The 23260-nt window shown below is 32.7% G+C and overlaps 1 protein-coding gene across 1 annotated transcript; it reads left to right on the top strand.

Moving 5' to 3' along the window:
- Positions 1-9102: 9102 nt before the first annotated feature.
- On the top strand, positions 9103-21752 carry LOC111997722 (pleiotropic drug resistance protein 3). The gene is made up of 24 exons (XM_024029851.2): positions 9103-9863; positions 10628-10751; positions 10939-11024; positions 11211-11295; positions 11598-11757; positions 12151-12227; positions 12312-12365; positions 12472-12562; positions 13056-13357; positions 13435-13716; positions 13814-14127; positions 14239-14399; positions 14469-14572; positions 14657-14810; positions 14896-15039; positions 15151-15224; positions 15315-15647; positions 16409-16699; positions 17803-17886; positions 18594-18727; positions 18921-19148; positions 19963-20134; positions 20261-20515; positions 21216-21752. Exons 1-24 carry the CDS (start codon positions 9529-9531, stop codon positions 21480-21482), a joined length of 4311 nt encoding a protein of 1436 aa, XP_023885619.1. The 5' UTR covers positions 9103-9528; the 3' UTR covers positions 21483-21752.
- Positions 21753-23260: the final 1508 nt, after the last annotated feature.

The following is a 23260-nucleotide window of genomic DNA, read 5'->3' as shown; positions in this document are numbered from 1 at the left end:
GCCGCACGACCTGGCCTAGGCTACGCGACCTGGGTCGCGCGCGCGCGTGGCCTGGGTCGGCTGGCCTGGATCGGCGCGTCGCGGCCTGGGTCAGCGTGACAGCTCCATTTCTTCTTCTTCTCCCTCTCTCTCTCTCTCTCTCTCTCTCTCTCTCTCTCTCTGCGTTTTTTGCTTTTTCTGCGTGTGGTAAAATTATAAATGGGTTATAAATCGAGTCTTAGATACTCGATTTCTATGTAAACACCACGTGAAAAAAGTGTCAATTCAAACCCAATCAAAACATGAAAATCGACTCACAAAAACTCGATTTATAGACCCTAAATCAAGTCCCTTAAACTCGAGATGCTAGTAAAAAATATAGTTTGAAAATATTGTTTGAAAATTGTGTTTAATTTCCTATTTTAGCCAAAAAGAAGTCTTGTTTTTTGAAATGGCTCAAATTTGTATCAATCTCGAACTATTTCGAGTATTAGGAGCAGTTTAGAAACAACTTATTTGTTGAAATTAATTTTTTAAAAAAAAGATATTGTAGATAAAACTAAAAGATAACTAAAATAGTACAGTAAGACCCATAAATAGTACAAAAAAATACAATAAAATCTATAAATAGTAACAAAAATAAGCTAAATAGTTTTTAAAAAAAAAAAAAAACTACATTTTTAGTGCCTGATTTGTTGCACTTTCCAGAGACAAAAGTGCTTTTTGAAACCAAATAAATAAATCATGTGTTTGGTGAGACTATTAAAAACTATTTTTTTGTAAAACGCAACTTTTACAAATGTGAAAAAATTGACCTTTAACACAACACACTGAAGCGGAGCTTTTGCAAATGCCATTCCACATTCATAAATATTACCGTTGAGAGTTTGTCTTCAATTACCAAATTGCCGAAACATTTTATTACAAAGGAACCCAATAATGAAATCAGAACAAAACAAAAAAAAACAAAAATCGATCTGACTCATTTCTATCGCATGTCATTGGTAGTGGGGAAGAGATCAAGCAGCAGTGGGGAGGAAGATAGGTGGTGGCGAAGGCAGAGATCAAGCACCGATCTAACCCACTCCTCCCTCAGCGATTTCCCCCTTTATCTTTGTTTGATGAGAATCAAATGGTGTGGTATGTGTGACCTTTAAGTTTGTGTGTTTTGATGGGATAGAGGGAAAGAAACTTGCAGACGAAGTGATAAGAGAAAAGAGAGAAAGGAACAAGAAAAATAAAAAAAATAAAGAGAGCTTTGTGGAATTGGAATGTTCTATGGTAGGGAAAAAAGGGGAAAGAAGGAAAAAAGAAAAGAAAAGAGAAGGGTACGTGTGTGGAGGAGAAAAAAAGAGGGGGGAAAAGAAGAAGAAGAAGGAAATATGGATAAAAAAAAAGTAAATAAATAAGGAAAAAATAAAATAAAGAATGAGAAATTAAAATTGAGAAATGCTATCACAATATTTTCACAATAAATCTTAAGTGGTAGGTTATTATTAGTTAATATTCGTAAAAAAAAATTTAGAAACTTTGAAAGTACTTTTTAGAATAATTTTTTAAAAAGTATTTTTATAATACTTTATGTATACATGAGAAATGATATGTCTACAACATTTTTACAACAAATCCTAAATGACAGGTTGTTACTGGTTGTTATTGTTGGGGCAAACAAGTAATCTTAGTGTTAGTTTTAAATTTGAACCAATAACAACTAACTACTTGTGATTTGTTGTAAAAATATTGTAAAATTGTTGTAGATGTAACATCTCTCTATATACATTGTCCTTTTTGATAATTTACCACTCAAACTGCCACTTTTATAAGTGCTAACCAAATACTCAGCTTTTTCAAAAAACACTTTTTAACAGTTTTTACCAAACACTCAGCTTTTTTAAAAAACACTTTTTTATACCGTACTTTTTGGAAACCCCATTTTTTCAAAAAACACAGTTTTAAAAAGCTAAACTAAACTCACCCTTAAGCTTTTCCTGAACACAACCTTAGTGGCTAAGGCCATGTTGGGATTTTTTTTTTATCACTCCTCACTCAATTTTTATTACTCATCACTCATCACTCATCACTTAAAATACTAAGGTTGTTTGGCACCATCACTCAATATTTTTCATACTATTTGTGGGCCCCATACCTGTCACCTGGTGCATCTTTTTTTTTTTTTTTTCTTTTTTCAGTACCCAGAAACCCAAACCAGAAAGGAAAAAAAAAAAAAAGAAAAAGAAAAAAGAAACCCAGATCTATTAACTTTTTTGCATGGGGAAAATATATATAGATTGAATGAAAGAAAGAATATTAATTTTTATAGTAAATAAAAATGGGAAAAGAATAGTCAAAATTAAAGGAAAATGAAGGGATGAAGAAATTGTAAAGTTAATGTATAAAATAATGGATAAATAAAAAAGTAAAAGTTAGAAAAAGTGTAATTTTAAGGTGATAAATTAATAAAGAGAAAAATAGTTAAAAAGATGGGCGAAAGTATTAGAAATATGTGGATGATGTGGCTGCTGATGTGACTTAATAAAAGCGTAGTAATAATAAATACGTAGTAATAATAAATACTACTCTTTAATATATATATATATATATATAGGGTTAAGGTCAAGTTACACCTGGTGTAACTCTAAGGAATATTACATTATCCAATAACTTGTTATAGAATTCATATTTTGAAAATCTTATCGTTGAATTACATCTTCTATATATTTTTAAAACCCATGCCAGTTTTCATATCAATTGGATATTATTTACCATTCAATCTATAAACTTATCTTTTATGCATTACTTTAAATTACAAATTTTTGAATTTAAATAATTGATTGATAACATGGCTATTAATCTTTGATCACCTTGAAATTTTCCAAGTATAAAGAATATATAAATATAATGTAATCTAACGGTGAATTTGTCAAAATACACATCGAATATATATAGGGTAGCATAGCAATAATAAATACTACTCTTTAATATATATATATATATATAGGGTTAGGTTCAAGTTACACTTGGTATAACTCTAAACAATATTACATTATCCAATAACTTGTTATAAAATTCATATTTTGAAAATCTCACCGTTAAATTATATCTTCTATATATTTTTAAAACTTATGCTAGTTTTCATGTCAATTGAATGTTATTTACCATTCGATCTATAAATTTATCTTTTATGCATTATTTTAAATTACAAAATTTTGAATTTAAATAATTAATTGATGACATGGCTATTAATCTTTGATCACCTTGAAATTTTGAAAGTATGAAGAATATATGAATATAATGTAATCTGACGGTAAATTTATCAAAATTCGTATCGAATTAAAAAATATTAAGTGGTGTAATATTACTTAAAGTTACACCAAGTGTAACTTGAACCTAACTCATATATGTGTGTGTGTATATATATATATATTCATTTTTTTTTCTTAGGCAATGAAACTATGAAAGGAAATTCATTAGGGGGTGTTTGAATTTATGATTTCCATAACTTAATTCTCTGTTTCTATAACTCATAACTCAAAAATGGTGGGACTCATAGCAAAAAGATTGTTTGGCAAACGATAACTCTGTTTCCATCACTCAATTCTCTGATTTTTGAGTTATGAGTTATGGAAACTGAAAACACATTTTGGCTATTTTCAGTTTTCATAACTCATAACTCAATAACTCAATGGCATTTTTGTAATTAAACACACATGAAGGACCCACTATCATAACTCAGCCACCTTTTTGACCAATCTACCTTTTTTTTTTCTTTTCTTTTCTTTCTTCTCCGTTCGGTCTCAGGTGTCTTCCTTCTTCTTCTTCTTCTTTTTTTCCTTTCTTCTTCTGGGTTCGGTCTGGGGCGTTCTTCCTTTTTTTTTCCCCCCTTTCTTCTTTCACTGGGTTCGGGTNGAGAGAGAGAGAGAGAGAGAGAGAGAGTATTCACTTTTTTGCATGGGGAAAATATATATAGATTGAATGAAAGAAAGAATATTAAATTTTTATAGTAAATAAAAATGGGAAAAGAATAGTCAAAATTAAAGGAAAATGAAGGGATGAAGAAATTGTAAAGTTAATGTATAAAATAATGGATAAATAAAAAAGTAAAAGTTAGAAAAAGTGTAATTTTAAGGTGATAAATTAATAAAGAGAAAAATAGTTAAAAAGATGGGCGAAAGTATTAGAAATATGTGGATGATGTGGCTGCTGATGTGACTTAATAAAAGCGTAGTAATAATAAATACGTAGTAATAATAAATACTACTCTTTAATATATATATATATATATATAGGGTTAAGGTCAAGTTACACCTGGTGTAACTCTAAGGAATATTACATTATCCAATAACTTGTTATAGAATTCATATTTTGAAAATCTTATCGTTGAATTACATCTTCTATATATTTTTAAAACCCATGCCAGTTTTCATATCAATTGGATATTATTTACCATTCAATCTATAAACTTATCTTTTATGCATTACTTTAAATTACAAATTTTTGAATTTAAATAATTGATTGATAACATGGCTATTAATCTTTGATCACCTTGAAATTTTCCAAGTATAAAGAATATATAAATATAATGTAATCTAACGGTGAATTTGTCAAAATACACATCGAATATATATAGGGTAGCATAGCAATAATAAATACTACTCTTTATATATATATATATATATATAGGGTTAGGTTCAAGTTACACTTGGTATAACTCTAAACAATATTACATTATCCAATAACTTGTTATAAAATTCATATTTTGAAAATCTCACCGTTAAATTATATCTTCTATATATTTTTAAAACTTATGCTAGTTTTCATGTCAATTGAATGTTATTTACCATTCGATCTATAAATTTATCTTTTATGCATTATTTTAAATTACAAAATTTTGAATTTAAATAATTAATTGATGACATGGCTATTAATCTTTGATCACCTTGAAATTTTGAAAGTATGAAGAATATATGAATATAATGTAATCTGACGGTAAATTTATCAAAATTCGTATCGAATTAAAAAATATTAAGTGGTGTAATATTACTTAAAGTTACACCAAGTGTAACTTGAACCTAACTCATATATGTGTGTGTGTATATATATATTCATTTTTTTTTCTTAGGCAATGAAACTATGAAAGAAATTCATTAGGGGGTGTTTGAATTTATGATTTCCATAACTTAATTCTCTGTTTCTATAACTCATAACTCAAAAATGGTGGGACTCATAGCAAAAAGATTGTTTGGCAAACGATAACTCTGTTTCCATCACTCAATTCTCTGATTTTTGAGTTATGAGTTATCTCTCTCTCTCTCTCTCTCTCTCTCTCTCTCTCTCTCTCTATGTGTGTGTGTTTATATATATATATATATATATATCCTTTATCTTTTATTTCTTTTGATGGATTTATAATTCTTTATTGCATCTTTACTTTAGGTTAATGAATTTTGTGTTAAACTCTACTTTGGTTTGATGTGATTTGGTTGTATTTTAATTTTTTATCTTTTTCTTTTCTTTTCTTTGATTGATAGATGTTATCCTATGATGTTATATAATCATGATTTAATTTGTTATTTTTTTTTCTTTTATTTCATTATATATTAATATATAATGATATTGTAGGGTCACAATTTGTAGCCCAAGTCCAAAAGATATGGGATGTGAGCCCAATAAATCCAATACAATAAATTTGTAGAGAATTTGTGAAAGAGCCAGGTTGTTTGTAAATTAAACAACGGTTAGTAAGGATTTAAAAAATGAACAAGCACAAAAATACATGTAAAACTCGATGAAATTAGTGTCTGAGGAGATAAACTATCGCTTGAACCACTATTCCTGAAAGCTAATATAAACCTCAATGCTACAGTAATTCTTTTTCTCTCATCTTTTTCTCTCTTTTCCAATCCCCCCCTATGGGAAGTCTTTTAAATTATATATTTTCCTTTCAGATCATCTTGATCGTACACTTGTTAATCATCTAAGTCTTCACTCGAGTATATGTTCCATCAGACATCTTCTTTGACTCTCTGTGAATGGTGGTAGTTGAGACTGCACTGTTTAGGGGTCTTCTCCACATAAATGCGGCTAGAAAAGTTGCTGCAGTGTATTTAATGCGGTAGTAGCAAGTTTTCTTTTAGAATTTTCTGTATTCTTATCACCTTTGTACGTGCCTAAAATTCATCCTTATCGTTGGAACTTCTTGGAAGGTCACCTAAATTACCCAAGTACTTGCCTGATTGATATTCATCGTATCCGAGAAGGGAATACTCCTCGGACTATATGCTTCCATTCTTTTCTTCCGTGATTCTCAACTTTGAGGCATCATCTGATCATTTGCTCCTCCTTGGATATATCCACATCCTTGAATAAGGCCCAAGGCCCAATACCCAAATTTGGGCTCTCATCCCCACATATATAATGTTATTTTATACGTAGTATGACTTGGATAATTTGGTGTTTACAACTATACATTTTCTTTTGAGTATTATCCTTTTCATTTTATTTTATATAAATTTACTATTTCTCTCATGTTCTCTCCCAAAAAAGGTGACTACTCTCTCTCTCTCTCTCTCTCTCTCTCTCAATTTTTTATTCTTTCTTGCAATTTAAATTTTGATCGATGAATTTTTGTTTTTTTTTTTAAACTCTAGTTTGGGTTTATATATTTTGGTGGTTTGTTTTTAAGTTCCCCATCACATGTACTCTTTTCACCTCTTATAGTTTTCGTTTGAGTTAATTTTTAGATATTTTAAAAGTAAGAATTTGAATTTATATCAAAATACAATCTACATGACTATTTATTTAAATGTACCTATAAATTATTTGAGTAATATTAATTGTAAATTTGTGATGAGTTTGATTATCATGATAATTTACTTAAGAGAATGAGAAATTTAAATCATTAATTTGAAACTTAAAATAGTATTGTTGTATCAAAAAAGAAGAAGAAGAAGAAGAAGAAGAAGAAGAAAAGCATAACAAACTATAACAAAAGTTTGAAGAATATAAACCACTTCAAAAAAGAATAATCTCAATCAAACATACTCAATTGTTTAAAAAAAAAACATCTAAAATAATAGAATAATATATTTGTAATAATATTCTTATACCACGCTACAAAAAAAATTATATATATTCTCACACAACTAAAAATAAATAAAAGCAGAGCAGCAGCAATAAGCCAGATATAAATTTCTCCATTTCCTTTCATTTAAAAAAACCGGATATTATCTCTCGGACTTCCATTACTATTTTTTTTTTTTAAAAAAAAAAATGAAAAAAGAACTTCCATTAAAAGTGGTAGTTCAGATTTGACAAGATCATATATTGTCAAACAGGTGATTAGAAATAAGGCGTGTGGAGTGGAGAACAATATCTTTCCCAATGATGATGATTGATACAGCATATCGTTTGAATAAAATGGTGGGGGACAACCCTTTTAATTTCCGGGTCAGCAAGGGAAATGAATTATTTATTTATTTATTTTTGATAACAGGGAAATGAATTATTGTTTCCTCACCATTAAGAATGATATCTCGGTCAAAAAAAATAAAAGATAGTCATTACCACGTCATCAAGAATGATGTCACAAGACGCCATTATAGCCCAATGCACAAACTGTTGGGTTGTAAATTGACGTTAGTTTAATTAACCGGTTACCCAAATTGATCTAAATAATAAAGGTACACCGCAACAGATTGATTGCAATATATAACTTTACATTAAACACCGATAAGATCTTTAATAATTGGTGTTAGCGATTTAAGAGACTTGCTTGGTACAAAATCACTGGTGCACAAAAATCACAACAATATATTATTCTTCTCTTTTCTGTACTCTAGTCTTTGGTGTAGTGGTCACTCCACATATATAAATGCTTATGAAGTGTGAGGGCAAAAACTGAGGTTTAAGTTTCTAGGAGGAAACTTTGCACACATATATAATTAAATTAGAAAAGAATAGTAATTTTATCTTGTAAAAAAAAAATGGTTCAATAGGTGGAGGCTGAGTTTTCACCCTGAAAGCCTTTCAGTCTCTACAATCTTTGAATACGTAGTGCATAATGGGTCTTTAAATAAACTCTCTATTAGGGTTACAAAAGACCACAATTAAAGCTGAATTAAATTAAAACGTTTCAGCCAATCCCGAATTAAGCTAGATCGATTGCCTAGTGTCAAACTGGTGTCAAGATTTATTAAGTCTCAATTGATTGGTTGGAGTCGAGCCTACAGTCGAGGCAATAGATTCGGTACTTCTTGAGTAGTCTTTGGGTTTGTTCAGATTATGACTTCAATTGATGTCACTTGAACATTTTCTAGAAACACTAGGCTAAGACTTGAAATACAATTAAACAAAGTTTTGGATATGGATTGCCAATAATTAATAATTTTGTAACTAACGCAACCAGCAAGAATACAAAACCAGACACAACAAGAAAATATAACTATCTAGACTTTAGAGTCATGGTTTAGTGGATTTAAATATATACATATCAGCACCACGTTAGGAAAACTTAGCACTTGATCTCAAAAGCTTAAGTTATCAAGTAACAGTGAATTTAATTATTATTTTAATACCTCTCCTCACGTGTTGGTTCATACTCCTCTTAATAAGTGAGGTCTAAAGAATTTTTAAGTTTTTTTTTTTTAAAATAAAATTTTAATTTTAAATAAGAGGAAGAGTAGAGACAAAGTTCAAACTCAAAATACTAGCTCTATACCTTATTAAATTACTATTTGATCTATTACTTGTTGTTTAGGCTGACTTTACTGGCCTACCTTAATAATATTCAGTGACTTTTTTCTCAAAAAAAAAAAAAAACTAACTCTATACCTTATTAAATTACTACTTGACCCCAAAGTCTAAACTATTAAAAAATTTAAGTATTTAATCATTATTCTAACGTGTTAAATTTATGAAGACTTTGAGGTTGCTTTCAAACAAAATAAAAAATAAAAAGATCTGGACACCGGTCTCCATCAATAGGCAGCTGACCATAACGCAGGTAAGAAAGATTTAAAATCCTCCAAGGAGTTAGTTGTCCATTTCTGCAAATATACAATCCCAACATTAAGGCCAAATTTGCAAAATGTCATAATTTTAGCAAAATTTTTGGGGTAAGGCATTTTGACAAGTTATTTAGTTATACAACACATCTTTAGAGCTGAGTTATTTTTGGAACTCGAGTTTGATATCCTTAAGTTCCATGTAGCTCACATCGCATACTAAACAGTGGAGACCATACTTCTTAAAACTCAGAATTCCAAAAATTTGTTGCATAGTTAAATAATTTTGTCAAGGTTCTTTTTTCCTAAAATTTTGCTAAAATTATGGTCTTTGGAAAATTTGGCCCAACATCTAATAGTTTACATTATATTCCCAAGCAACTTGGGATCAATAAATATCTGGGAAATTGCTAGTTAAATTAAAAAAGTAGTGTCTTTTCTGTTCTTGGGTTATTAGAAATACCAGAAGTTGTCTACAATACTCATAATAGACAACCTCACCGAAGGGTGAAGGCCAAGAAAAAAAACAAATATATCAGTTCAAAAAATGGAGCTAACAACAATTGGAAAAAGCACCCAATCATCATTTCAACACCATGCTGCAACTCTCGATGCTAGTGGAGATTCTATCATAGAGGAAGATGAGGAGCTTGAGCTGCAATGGGCAGCAATTGAGAGACTACCAACATTCAAACGGCTCAGAACCTCAGTATTTGATATTGATCATGACAATGGAAGTGGAAAAGAATTTAAAGGTAAGAGAGTGACTGATGTTACCAAGCTTGGAGCAGTTGAAAGACATCTGTTTATTGAGAAGCTCATAAAGCACATTGAGAATGATAATCTCCGGTTGCTGCAGAAACTAAGAGATAGGATAGACAGGTATCTCAAATTTTAGTTCATATATAGTGAAATGCTTATGAGCTTATCTCGTTCCAAATACTTCGTTTACATATATTTTCTTACAAGTCAGAATAGCACTCCAAAGGCATCTAAATTACAGATGACTGAAGCTATGTTTTTTTTTCTATTCTGACCTCTAACTTCAGCCTGTCACAGCACAGAATTTTCTGCAACTTATAAGTGATCAGAGTAACAATACATATAGCTGAACTTGACTAGTTTGTTGAGAATCTATAGCTGAGCCTAAAAGTTTGGGAGCAAGGCTTAGTTGTTGTTATTATAAGTGATCAGAGCGGTAAAGTTTTTTTGGATCTTATATTAGTTAAGTACTTCGTGGTCAAAGTAAACTGGTTTTATAAAAAAAATTCCTTTGATGATACATCCAATCCACAAAATCAAACTACCATACATATCCTTGGTTGTCCTGCCCTTAGGCTTTGACAGAATTGAAAAAAGAAGCCTTTTAATTAGTTGTAGGAATTGTTAGGTGGATAAAATCTGTGCTCAAGGGTTAGATATTTTCTTAATTTATTTAAAACTTTCTTTGATTTGTCATTAATTTTATTGTGGTGCAGGTAGAAAATGCTGGATCCTTTTTTTTTCTGCCTCTATCTATCTTTGTTTATCTTTTTTGTCATATGAGTTTTATGCATGTGTATATCAATGTATATGGAACTCTTCCTGACTGACACTAGTCAGATATGTATCATTTTGATGAATTAAAAAGTGAATTTTCCTGTTAGAGTGAACGTAAAGTTACCTACTGTGGAGGTGAGATATAAGAATCTCTTTGTGGATGCAAAGTGCGAGGTAGTTCAAGGAAAGCCTCTTCCAACACTATGGAATTCCATCATGAATCCCTTATCAGTAAGTAGGCATTTCTACCTTCATTAACATCTTTATAGGTCCGATTGAAGGACAAGATGGAGATTTAGGACTGTCGAAGAAATAATACATAAAAAAAAAAAAAAAAAAAAAAAAATCCACTGTCGTCAACAGCAAAAAGAGCTACAACTTTCGATTGACAATTCTACTGAATTTATCTCTTGGACAGGTTTTTACAAAGGTAATCCAGTGCAATTCTCAAGAAGCCAAGATGAACATTTTAAAAGATGTCAGTGGCATCATCAAACCATCAAGGTAAGCCATATATATGTTCGTTGCATAGCAACAAAGCATAAAATTTATATGGTTAGAAATTTACATTAAATCAATGTTAACAGAACCAACTCGCCAAGTCAGCCAAGTTATGTAAGTAGAACAGTATGCTAAGATTTGGGAAGGGGGCCAAAATTGTTCACTTGTGGAATTTCTCTATGAATGCAGGCTTACACTTCTTCTTGGTCCGCCAGGCTGTGGGAAAACGACCTTATTATTGGCTCTTGCAGGAAAGCTCGATCAATCTCTCGATGTTAGTATTTCAAAAAACTATAGTAGACAAGCTTAAAAGCAATACAATGCTAGGAAATAAATTTTCATTCTTAAAAAAATTCAAGATTCTATATACTTTAATTTAAAATCACAAAGATATTACACCCAAACATGGGTAGTTTCAAAAAACATGATCAGCCATCGCATTTATGCCTTTTCATGCACATAAGGATTTCAATTACTATGAACTTATAGGAAACTTAGTTCATATACATGTTTACAAACTAATCATATCTGGATGTCACAATCTTTACAATAATCTTCAGCTTTTCCTTATTACAGATGGCAGGGGAAATCTCTTATAATGGCTACAGGCTGGATGAGTTTATTCCACAGAAAACATCAGCTTACATAAGCCAACATGACCTGCACCTAGCTGAGATGACTGTGAGGGAAACAGTCGACTTTGCAGCACGCTGCCAGGGTGTTGGAAGCAGAGCAGGTAAGGTTCCTTGTTTCCTTCATGTAGTTATTAGCAGGGTAGTTGTGCACTCATAACAATTTATTTAATTTGAAGTTATTTCTTGTTGAAGATATCTGTTTATGAAATTTTAGTGAAAAAAAAAAAAAAAGAGAATCAACATAAAGATCTACATGATTCAGCAGTGTGCCTATATCCACAGGAGCGAGTGGCTAATCGTTCCTCTATATGAATAACTAGGTTTACATGTTTATACTGCCAGTCTGCCCCTATTAAAAAACCCTAACTCAGTACATTGAATTTCCTAACATACCTTACTGTACCTTGAGACATTTAAACTAGATACCTGTGTTACTTTCTCATTCAGAATATGAGCCACTACCAATAACTTTTTTTTTTTTTTTCACTCTGAAGATATCATGATGGAAATAAGCAGAAGAGAGAAGGAAGAAGGGATTGTCCCTGACCCTGACATTGACACCTATATGAAGGTATTCATAAGTTGGCAAATTTTTTTTTAAATAATTACTAAAAGTCTTTTGAGAGTATATTAGGCGGTAACAAAATACCTGCAGGCAATATCAGTAGAAGGACAAAAAAGAAATCTCCAAACAGACTATGTTTTAAAGGTAGCTTTTCTTTAAGCAGAGCTTGATTAAAGTAGGCAATGGAGTATTTCAAACAAGAAGTTTTTATCAAATTTGATGTGTAAAGTACAATATTTTGGCCTTTTAGGTCCTTGGACTTGATATTTGCAGTGACACAATGGTTGGAGATGCATTGAAAAGAGGCATTTCCGGTGGCCAGAAGAAAAGGTTAACCACAGGTTGTTAAAAACGATAAACATGCTGTTAATTTCGTTTTGCTAATGATTCTGCCACTACTAACACATCTCTATTTATAAATTCTACAAGAGGTTCCCTTGAACAAGAAAAAAAATCAATACAAGCTTGATATCTTTCTAAAACCTTTTGTTGGACAAACTTTTTTCTGCTTCCTCCCACTTTCTATTGTGGGGCAATTAAAATGGTTAGAATAATAGTAAAATGATAAAGTTCATAATTTCTTAACAGCTTAATCCTTAGGGACAAGTGATAATTTATCATGGTATTAGAGCATGTAGTCCTGAATTTGAACCTTGTGTCCACTCTAACTACCATTCAAAAAGTTAAAAATCTCACATGAAGTGGTAGATTATAAAAAATGGTCTTACATTTGTAAAACCTGTTCCCTAGTGTTGTGAGAAAAGGAAAGAAAATATTTTCCATGCAGGAATATTTTTCTCAACTCAGGATTTTCATGGCTACTTTGCCTGGCAGGGGAGATGATTGTTGGTCCCACAAAAGCTCTTTTTATGGATGAAATATCGACTGGACTAGACAGTTCCACAACCTTTCAGATAGTTACCTGTCTTCAGCAATTGGTGCACATCACAGATACAACTGCATTAGTTTCACTTCTTCAGCCAGCTCCTGAAACATTTGATCTATTTGATGAAGTGATATTAATGGCAGAAGGGAAAATAGTATACCATGGTCCTCGAACTCATGTACTTCAATTTTTTGAGGATTGTGGTTTCAAGTGCCCAGAAAGAAAAGGTGCTGCAGACTTCCTTCAGGAGGTGAGAGAACATGATTCCTGTTTACAGTTGACGTTAATCCTAATTGTCTCATATGCTCAAATTTCAAACATTTGCAGGTTATCTCCAGGAAGGATCAAGAACAATACTGGTACCATGCTGACCTTCCATACAATTATGTTTCAGTGGATCAGTTCTCTCAAAGGTTCAAAGCTAGTTCTTTAGGACAGAAGTTAAATGATGAGCTCTCAAAACCATATGATAAATCTAAGAGCCACAAAAGTGCCTTGTCATTTGATATTTACTCTTTGGGCAAATGGGAGATGTTAAAAGCTTGCATGGCCAGAGAGCTACTTCTCATGAAACGGAATTCATTTGTCTATATTTTCAAAACGATGCAGGTGATAATTTACTTATATGACTACTTAGGCTGGTGCATCTACAATAGCATTCCCAATCACATTAAATTAACACATTTCCCCTTCCTTTATCCTGCAGCTCATCATCACTGCATTTATTACTATGACAGTATTTATGCGCACTCAGACAACTGTGGACTTGATCGGTGCCAATTATTTTTTGGGCTGTCTATTTTATACAATTGTAAGACTCATGACTAATGGAGTTGCAGAGTTGTCCTTGACAATCACTAGACTTCCGGTGGTTTACAAGCAAAGATCATTCTATCTGTATCCGGCATGGGCATATTCTATTCCAGCATCTCTCCTAAAGATTCCACTTTCTTTGGTTGATTCAATACTTTGGACAGTAATGACTTACTATATTATTGGGTATAGCCCTGAGGTAGAAAGGTAAGTACTTTCAAAATCCAATTGAACAAAAATATTAGAAGGATAATCTCTCTCTCTCTCTCTCTCTCTCTCTCTTTAAGCTTTAATGTACATTTTCTACATATGGCTTAGGTTCTTCTTCCAGTTCCTTTTGCTGTTTGCTCTACATCTGGAATCAACGTCCATGTGTCGTTTCATTGCCTCAGTTTTCCGGACTATGGTTACTGCATCAACTTGTGGTGCTTTGATCTTAGTATTAATCTTCTTGTTTGGAGGCTTCATTATTCCTCGACGTGAGTATAAATTATGCTTTGATTCTCAGGGATAACAACTAGACTACTTACAGCGTTTCTTCTTTGTAGCCTCTTTACCACCTTGGTTGAGATGGGGTTTCTGGCTTTCTCCCATGAGTTATGCGGAAATAGGTATAGCACTGAATGAATTTCTTGCTCCGCGATGGCAAAAGGTACTTTGAAGAAGACCTAATATTTTTTTGCCATGCTAATTTACAAGAGCAACTAAATAGCTTTAGTTCATTCTCATTTTGTAGGTTTCGAAAGGAAACATGACCTTAGGAATGGAGGTTCTAACTACTCATGGTTTGAACTTTGATGGCTATTTCTATTGGATATCATTGGGAGCTTTGTTCGGGTTCACAATACTTTTCGATATTGGATTTATCTTAGCCTTAACTTACATAAAACGTAAGTTCATTTCAATTAATAAACAAGCATAAAGATTGAATTTTTAAATTCCATCCATTCACCTGTAAGCCTATCATGAATACAGCTCCAAAGATTTCTCGAGCGATTATTTCGAAAAAAAATTTCTCTCAGCTACGAGAAACAGATGATTGTAATGGAATCGCAGAGCTGGATAACCAATCAACTCTAGCTACTTCTCTGCAAACTACTGCAGATACAAGAAATTTTGGTAAGATAAAACTGTTAACCAATAAGTTAGTTAACAAAAAAATTAATTCTCAATACAGTAAATAAATTTTTGGTTCTAAGATGATACAAGAGAATGTGGTTGGTTGTACAGGGAGGCTGGTCCTGCCATTTGAGCCCTTGACAATATCATTTAAAGATGTGCAATACTTTGTTGATACCCCTCCGGTAATCAAGTGCAAATGATGATTCACATATGATTATTTTGAATATGTATACAAGGTAGAACTTACTTGTTACTACATTCCTTCTGCACAGGAAATGAGAGAGATGGGTTTCAGTCAGAAAAAGCTTCAGTTGCTTCGTGATATTACAGGAGCATTTAGGCCTGGAATTCTTACAGCACTTATGGGCGTAAGTGGAGCTGGAAAAACAACTCTCATGGACGTCCTCTCTGGGAGGAAAACTGGAGGTACTGTTGCAGGAGATATAAGAATAGGAGGGTATCCCAAGGTCCAGAAGACATTTGCAAGAATATCGGGTTACTGTGAGCAGAATGATATACATTCTCCACGGATTACTGTAAAAGAATCAGTGACATACTCAGCTTGGTTGCGATTGCCACCTGAGATTGATTCAGAAACAAAAGCTGTATGATACCCTCCAGTTCCTCTCCATACTTATCAATAGTACTATCGTATAGAATTTCAAACAATTTCTGAAGGGACTCAAAATTGAAAGATTGTCTGCCTTACTAAATTAAGCGTTATACCAACTATATGGACCGGCTACAAGAGTCTTTAGCAATCTAAGTAAAATTCAATACTTATTGTAAAGATAAACAAATAGATAAGGCATTGGTGGGTCTAATGGAGTGAATATTCGAGTTTTTGATTTGTCATGGGGATTGTGACTGTTTTTCCCACACATTTTAAGCAAATTACAGTGGTTGTTTGAGTGTTAAAAATGTTACACATTAGTGGACACCAGTCTCAAGTCATTAACTTTATGTCATGCCAATATTTTTTTGGGACAATGTCATGGGGATTGTGACTGTTGACTTTTGATTAAGATCAATACATGACATTATCCCAAAAAAATATTGGCATGACATAAAGTTAATGACTTGAGACTGGTGTCCACTAATGTGTAACATTTTTAACACTCAAACAACCACTGTAATTTGCTTAAAATGTGTGGGAAAAACAAGAGAATGATAAGGAAATTTCAAATCATGTTTAGATAAATGCATAAAACCCTGAATATTGGTGCAAATGGCACAAACAAACAATAACTGATATTAGTACGTAAAATTTCTATTGGAGTAAGTATACTGCTATAGATACTCTATGAATTACATGGTCTAAAACATTATAATGCATTCATAACAGTCTCTACAATATGTCATGCAGAGATTTGTAGAAGAAGTCATTGAAACAATTGAACTTGATGGTATCAAAGATTCGTTAGTTGGAATTCCAGGCCAAAGTGGCCTATCTACTGAACAACGTAAAAGGCTGACAATTGCAGTGGAGCTTGTTTCAAATCCATCAATAATATTTATGGATGAACCTACATCGGGTTTAGATGCGAGAGCAGCTGCAATTGTCATGCGTGCAGTGAAGAATGTAGTATCCACAGGAAGGACAACGGTTTGCACCATCCACCAACCAAGCATTGACATATTCGAGGCTTTCGATGAGGTAGAAGAAATAATGCCTTATTTTAGAAAATTACGACATACTCCAGCTTTTAATATTGAGATTATAAGATTTATCTACTAACAAATTTGGCTAAATTATCCTGGCCATAAAATTAGAAGTCATCTCATTCTTTTTGGGCTAATTATACTACAGGGTCTTTGTAGGGAGCATGTTGTTGGTATCTTGTCATCTGAGGAACATTGACCTGTCAAATGATTACAGTAGATGTGCTTTTCCAGTGCTAAAATCTACCTAAAAATCATATTTCTATCTTCTGGGTAGCTTTTATAGGCTTTAGTCTATGGATACAACTCAATTCAACTCAAAGGTCCTTAATCTGAACTAAATGTGGGTCGTAATATGGATTGTTATGTTATCCTATCCACAGCCATATAATTAGTTACCTGAAAAGTTTATGATATTTTTTTACCTGAATCCGCATCATTTTTGGTATTGCTTTTGCTTTCTTATCTAGAACAGTTAGAACTTGAGCCTAGTATTACAAATAACTCAAGAATGTACAAAAATACTAAGTTTTTTTTATGAGAAAGCAGATTTGAGCCTATTGCTTGTTCCAAGAGTGCTCTTGAAGAGTTGAACCCATTCTTGTGCTTCTAAGCAACTTAGCCTTTAATTTTGTTAGACTTATGGTTAAGTGATTAAATTCACCATTTCCTAACAACTTAAGCTTTTGGGACAATCAGTAATTTAACAAATTTCATTTCAAATCCTACCTGCCTATTGTTTTGTATGCACCAGTCATTCCAAAGCAACATGCTCTGCAAATTTTCCTTCCTCATAGTTGTGGATGAGCAAACTATACTAACATTATCCACCACTCTTTAGCATCTTTCTGACTATGATTTTGATGTTCTGTTATCACAATGCATAGTACAAAATTAAAATATATCACAATTTTGAGCATTTCATCAAAGTTTTATCTTTACTTAGATTTATATGGTATCTCAAACCATGTGGACAAATTGCTAAATTTATTAAGATAACATGAGGCACATATGGTCGACTGTAAAAGATTTTCTGTAATCTTCTTAGTATTGCTATTAAATGATATTTTGTACAACTCAGTAATCTTTTTGTTGCAGTTGATTCTAATGAAAACTGGAGGACAGATCATTTATTCTGGAATTCTAGGTCATCATTCAAGTAAACTTATTGAATATTTTGAGGTATGCCAGACTGCCAGCAATGTATGTTGTAACAAGCAAGCAAATTTCTAGTCATAACGTTGAACATTCTTTTATAGCATGTTGTTTCCTTGTGTGGATAGACAACTGACGGATACTAAAACCATCTGTATATGTAATAAATAGACGCATGAGAAGGATAAATTTTTGGCTGAATAACATACATAACTTTACTTGCATACGACATGGCAATTAACATTGAATCATACAAGTTAAAGAGAGAATCTCTAGTGCATGTAAAAGTTGAGTTCCACCAAAAGCTTAACCAAAAATTGGGTCTTGAATCCCAAGAAAATTCTAGTTAAAGTTTCCAAAGTGTTCTGAAATCATTACATAGGTTTCTAAATGTGCTATTATCTTCTGCATATTGATTAATCCAAGAATGTACATATCAATTTCCAGAGTGCTTGAACTATGTCTACATACGCTAGTAACCTCCTCCACCTGTCCAGTCCCTGCAGGAAGTGTTAACGTCTTACCTTATTTTGGTGGAATTAGTGATTATTATTTGCCCATAAAACATCACAATCATTAAAGGGAATATATAATACTCCTAACAAAAAACTTGAAAAGTTAAAAATGCTCACCATTGACTGTCTTTCACTTCTTTAAATTTGACAATATTAAATAAATCCAAGCATGTAGGTTGCTATAAATCACTGATTTCAATTTATTTTTCTATTCAACAGGGTATTGCTGGTGTTCCAAAGATCAAAAATAATTATAATCCAGCAACATGGATGTTAGAAGTTACTTCTGCTTCAGTAGAAGTAGATCTTGATATAGATTTTTCCAGAATTTATAAGGATTCACCTCTGCATCGGTTAGTATATATTTACTAACATTGATAGGAAAGCTTTGTTGCAAATTGTGTCGGATTAATTTCCTAAAAAGGCATGCATCACTCTATCTAGCAAATTTAAACTTTTCCCAATCATTTACACATGGTTATGACTTATGATAATTCTATTTGGTTTCTAATTAATTATAATCTTTTTATTGTTCTTGTATTCTAGTGACACCATCGAGTTGGTTAGACAGTTGAGTGAGCCACAGCCAGGTTCAAGAGACTTGCACTTTCCCACTCCTTATGCACAAAGTGGTTGGGTGCAGTTTATGGCATGCCTATGGAAACAACACTTATCTTATTGGAGAAGTCCTGAATACAACTTGGCACGTTTCCTATTTATAATTGCTGCAGCACTGTTGTTTGGGGCAGTCTTTTGGCAGAAAGGAAAGGAGATGTAAGCATCTAGATATACATGCATACATTTAGATAACAATTTTTTTAGAAAATTTTAAAATACATGCATCTAGACATACATATGCATTGAGATAACGAGATCTCTGAAAAAAAAACTTTGGGATATATTTTTCTATTTCATTGTTCTTTTAACTCTTATTTTAAAATTGTTCTTTTAACTCTGAAAGAGGGGGGGGGGGGGGGAAGGTTGTATCCAGTGCACAAAGCTTAAAAACTTTGGGATATATTTTTCTATTTCATTGTTCTTTTAACTCTTATTTTAAAATTGTTCTTTTAACTCTGAAAGAGGGGGGGGGGGGGTGAAGGTTGTATCCAGTGCACAAAGCTCCCACTTATGGGGGGTTTGGCAAATGTCATGATTGGTAGTCTTACCCCAATATATTGAAAAGATTGATTTCCGGACTTAAATCCGCTACTTGTTGCTTTTGGTGGAAGACATTTGCCATCACACATAGGCCCAACCTCTTAGTTTGGAGGAAAATAGAATAGAAAATTTTTTGTGTTTATTCTTAATAATAAATTTTTTTCAAAAGACAAAACATTGAAAACCACTATGATGCAGTCTTTTTCATTTCCTTCATTACTTTAATAAAAAAATTAAAAAAAAAAAGAAACATGTCAAACACTCTGTCATTACCATCCTTATAAATCCATGGTAATAAACAAAAATTGCAAGCTTGATTGAACTTTTGTTTATTAATTGTGGATATTATAAAGCTTCCTGCAGCTAATATTTGTAGTAGACTGGCATGTGAAGGTTTTAAATTCCTTCTTTTTCTTCTTTCTTTCCAAAGAAACACTGAGCAGGATTTGTTCAACATCCTTGGATCAATGTTTATGGCTGTAATATTCTTGGGCTTAAACAACTGTTCAACAGTTCTTCCATATGTGGCAACTGAGCGCACTGTTCTGTACCGGGAAAAATTTGCAGGAATGTACTCCCCAAATGCCTACTCATTTGCACAGGTTTGATAGTGCTTTTATCAAAGAACAACAATTTTTTTCTTTTACAAAATCAATTGTATTGTCTTGATATTTGATGGATAACAAGGGTAATAACTTCATTTTTTTTTTTTTTTTATAATGTTGAAGGTGATCATGGAAATACCTTATGTAATTTTGCAAACAATTTTGTATGTAGCCATTACATATCCGGCAATAGGATTCTACTGGTCAGCTTACAAGGTCTTTTGGTACTTCTATGCCACATTCTGTACTCTTCTCTACTTTGTATATTTAGGGATGCTGCTAGTTTCAGTGAGCAAAAGTATCGATGTAGCTTCCATACTGGCAGCTGCAATCTACACCATATTGAACATTTTCTCAGGCTTCCTTATGCCAGGACCGGTAAACCCTTTCAACTCTGCTATAAGTAGTCACTTAGAATGCTGGTTTAATCTTATAAACAGGAAAAATATGTTAAATGGATAGAAGCATTTATAAACACACAAGGGATATCTTCCTCTGTACCAAGAACATTCTCATTCTTAGAATATTCATTACCTTGTCTATCTGATGTTTAAAATGATGAAAATGAGAATGCAAAAATAATGTAGTGAGTTACCACTTCTTACTGAAGTTTCCCAGAAAGGTGGAAGAGCATTAGAGAAAAATTTTCTGCATGTGCCCCCAAAACTTTTTGCTATTTCCATAGAGTGATGTTATATATGGCTACTGCATAAGCCTTACAAACTGCATGTCAACTTCTAAAGACCAAAAAAAAAAAAAAGAAGAAGAAGAAGGAGAACAAAGAAGTAATTCAGAAATTTATTTATTATGTTGTTGATGTAGCACCAATCACATTGATTTTCACCTCAGTTTTTGGTAGTATCTTTAGCATTTTCCTTTCACAGAAGATAGTAACGCCACTTTCAGTTTCTTTCCTTACACGTCTGCATGGGTACTAGGGATTTGCAAATAGTCTCTAAAATGTTATCATACCTGAATGGATCATAAAGAAAGTTGTTCCATGGTGTAGTACTTCTTATACCATTAAGCATTGGGTACAGTCAAGCTAAACATAATAACTGTGTTACTTAATATGCAGAAAATTCCTAAATGGTGGGTCTGGTGCTATTGGATCTGCCCTACATCTTGGTCCCTAAATGGCCTGCTGACTTCACAATATGGAGATATAAAGAAGGAGATACTAATCTTTGGGGAGCTCAAGACAGTTGATTCCTTTCTTGAAGATTATTATGGCTTTCAACATGATCAATTGGGCCTTGTGGCCTTTGTGCTCATTGCTTATCCAATTATTTACGCTTCCCTGTTTGCCTATTGCATAGGGAAACTAAATTTCCAACGGAGGTAGAAATGAGCTAAAAATTGCTTGAAATACACTCCACGCAATTGTATGGCATAATATTATGTATAGATATTTACAGCTCTATTGCATGACAAGAAAATTAGTTTTTGGCAGTATATAAATTCTGTGACATGCCAAATAGAACCAGAGATTGTAGAATCAATATCTTCCCCTCCATCAGAAAGACAATGTGATGAAGGGTGGTATTTGACAACTCAATTGTATGCCAAGAAAATATATTTCTTGTAGCATGGATTCTTTTGGTTTGCTTGTAAATCACAGAAGGCCCAAGTGGTGTGACAGAAAATGCTAAAGCTACTAATATTTTACTACAAAATGCTTACAAACTAATATACCCTCTATATAAGGGCTTTGTGAAATCCCATCCTTCTTGAGTTTACCAATCCAAAAATGAAAATCTCCTTCATTCACATGCTCCCCTGACTCTTTCCTTATTTTTATAACACTAACAAAGCTGTATTGTTACATAATATGGGTGAATCTGTTGATTGATAATATCTGATGTGTTAAAAACCCTAAATTCGGCCCAAAATTGGCATAAGTAGGTCTAGTTGCAAGTGAAGGCTACCTTATAAGAGATGATGTTGGTTGAAGTGATAGTCGATTTCAATATGCTTAGTGTGCTAATGAAAGACATAATTGTGGAAAATGTGAGTACCTTGCCATTTTGTAATCTAATCTCTGATCTTAGATAAATTATTCTAGACTACGCTTTTTTGATGTAATTTTTACATTTTTAGAATGTAACTTAGAACCAAGACCATGTAATTTTTTAGAGTCTAAGGCCTTGTAATTTCTATCTTTCATTTCATTATGTAATCTGACACGAATGTTGACATTACTACTGGCCTGGCACATGGTGAAAGCGTGGAGTGGTCGATCTAGGTGGTGTGTGGGGTGCGTTGGACTTGGACGACATGTAGAGAGCTTTGGTGGCGCATTGAGGCATCTGGGTGCTCGAAATAGAGTCCAGTGTTTGGATTGATTAACCAATCCACTGACGAGGGGACTGATTCATGGAATCAGTTTTGTGAAAAGTGGATCAGTGACAATGAGATAAGGATAGATAGAGCTTGATCTCTGAGCATGGTGGGCTTCAAGTTCTGAGAGAAACACCAAAGAGTGCTCAAGTGTGGAGACTCAACACAACGGTAGACACAGAGAACATGACTCTGGTACCATGTTGAAATATATAAACAAGAGAAACTATGTTGCCACAACTTGATAAAGTGGTTGACTGTGACTGATAAAAGAAAATGGTGGATTCTTGTGAGAGTTATTGTCCACTGCTTGCAATCGACCATTTCCATGAGTTATAAAAAAAAGTTGTAACAAAAGTTGTGTCCCTATTAAAACTGGGCAAAATTTCAAGCTTGTGTAATTTTTACTAAGAGTTTTAAAACTCTATCTGATAGATTAGTATTTAGTGCTATCTGATGGTGCGTAATTGTGGAATTACCAAACGCACTTGCAATTAATCGATCTCTTTCAAGAAAATTAACCCAAGCACCAAGAAATTCTATTAGACCAATTCAAGGTGCATCACAATTTCAATGACCCCATCAGAAGAACGAGAAACACAAAGGATGATAATGACAAAGAAAGACAGCCAAAAACTTTTGACTAGTGATTACCAAGTACCGAGTGCATCACCTTTTGTTTGAGATTTCTGATTGATCTATGAAACAAGATATAAGGTTTTTAGAGAATTTTGTCTATTCAGGGGAAAAAAATAGAGAATTTTGTCACTGGTTCGAAATGAG

This window comes from Quercus suber, unplaced genomic scaffold (assembly GCF_002906115.3).
Source record: "Quercus suber isolate HL8 unplaced genomic scaffold, Cork oak 2.0 scaffold_480, whole genome shotgun sequence".
NCBI classification, from domain to species: domain Eukaryota; kingdom Viridiplantae; phylum Streptophyta; class Magnoliopsida; order Fagales; family Fagaceae; genus Quercus; species Quercus suber.
This window is presented reverse-complemented; position numbering and strand designations above follow the sequence as displayed.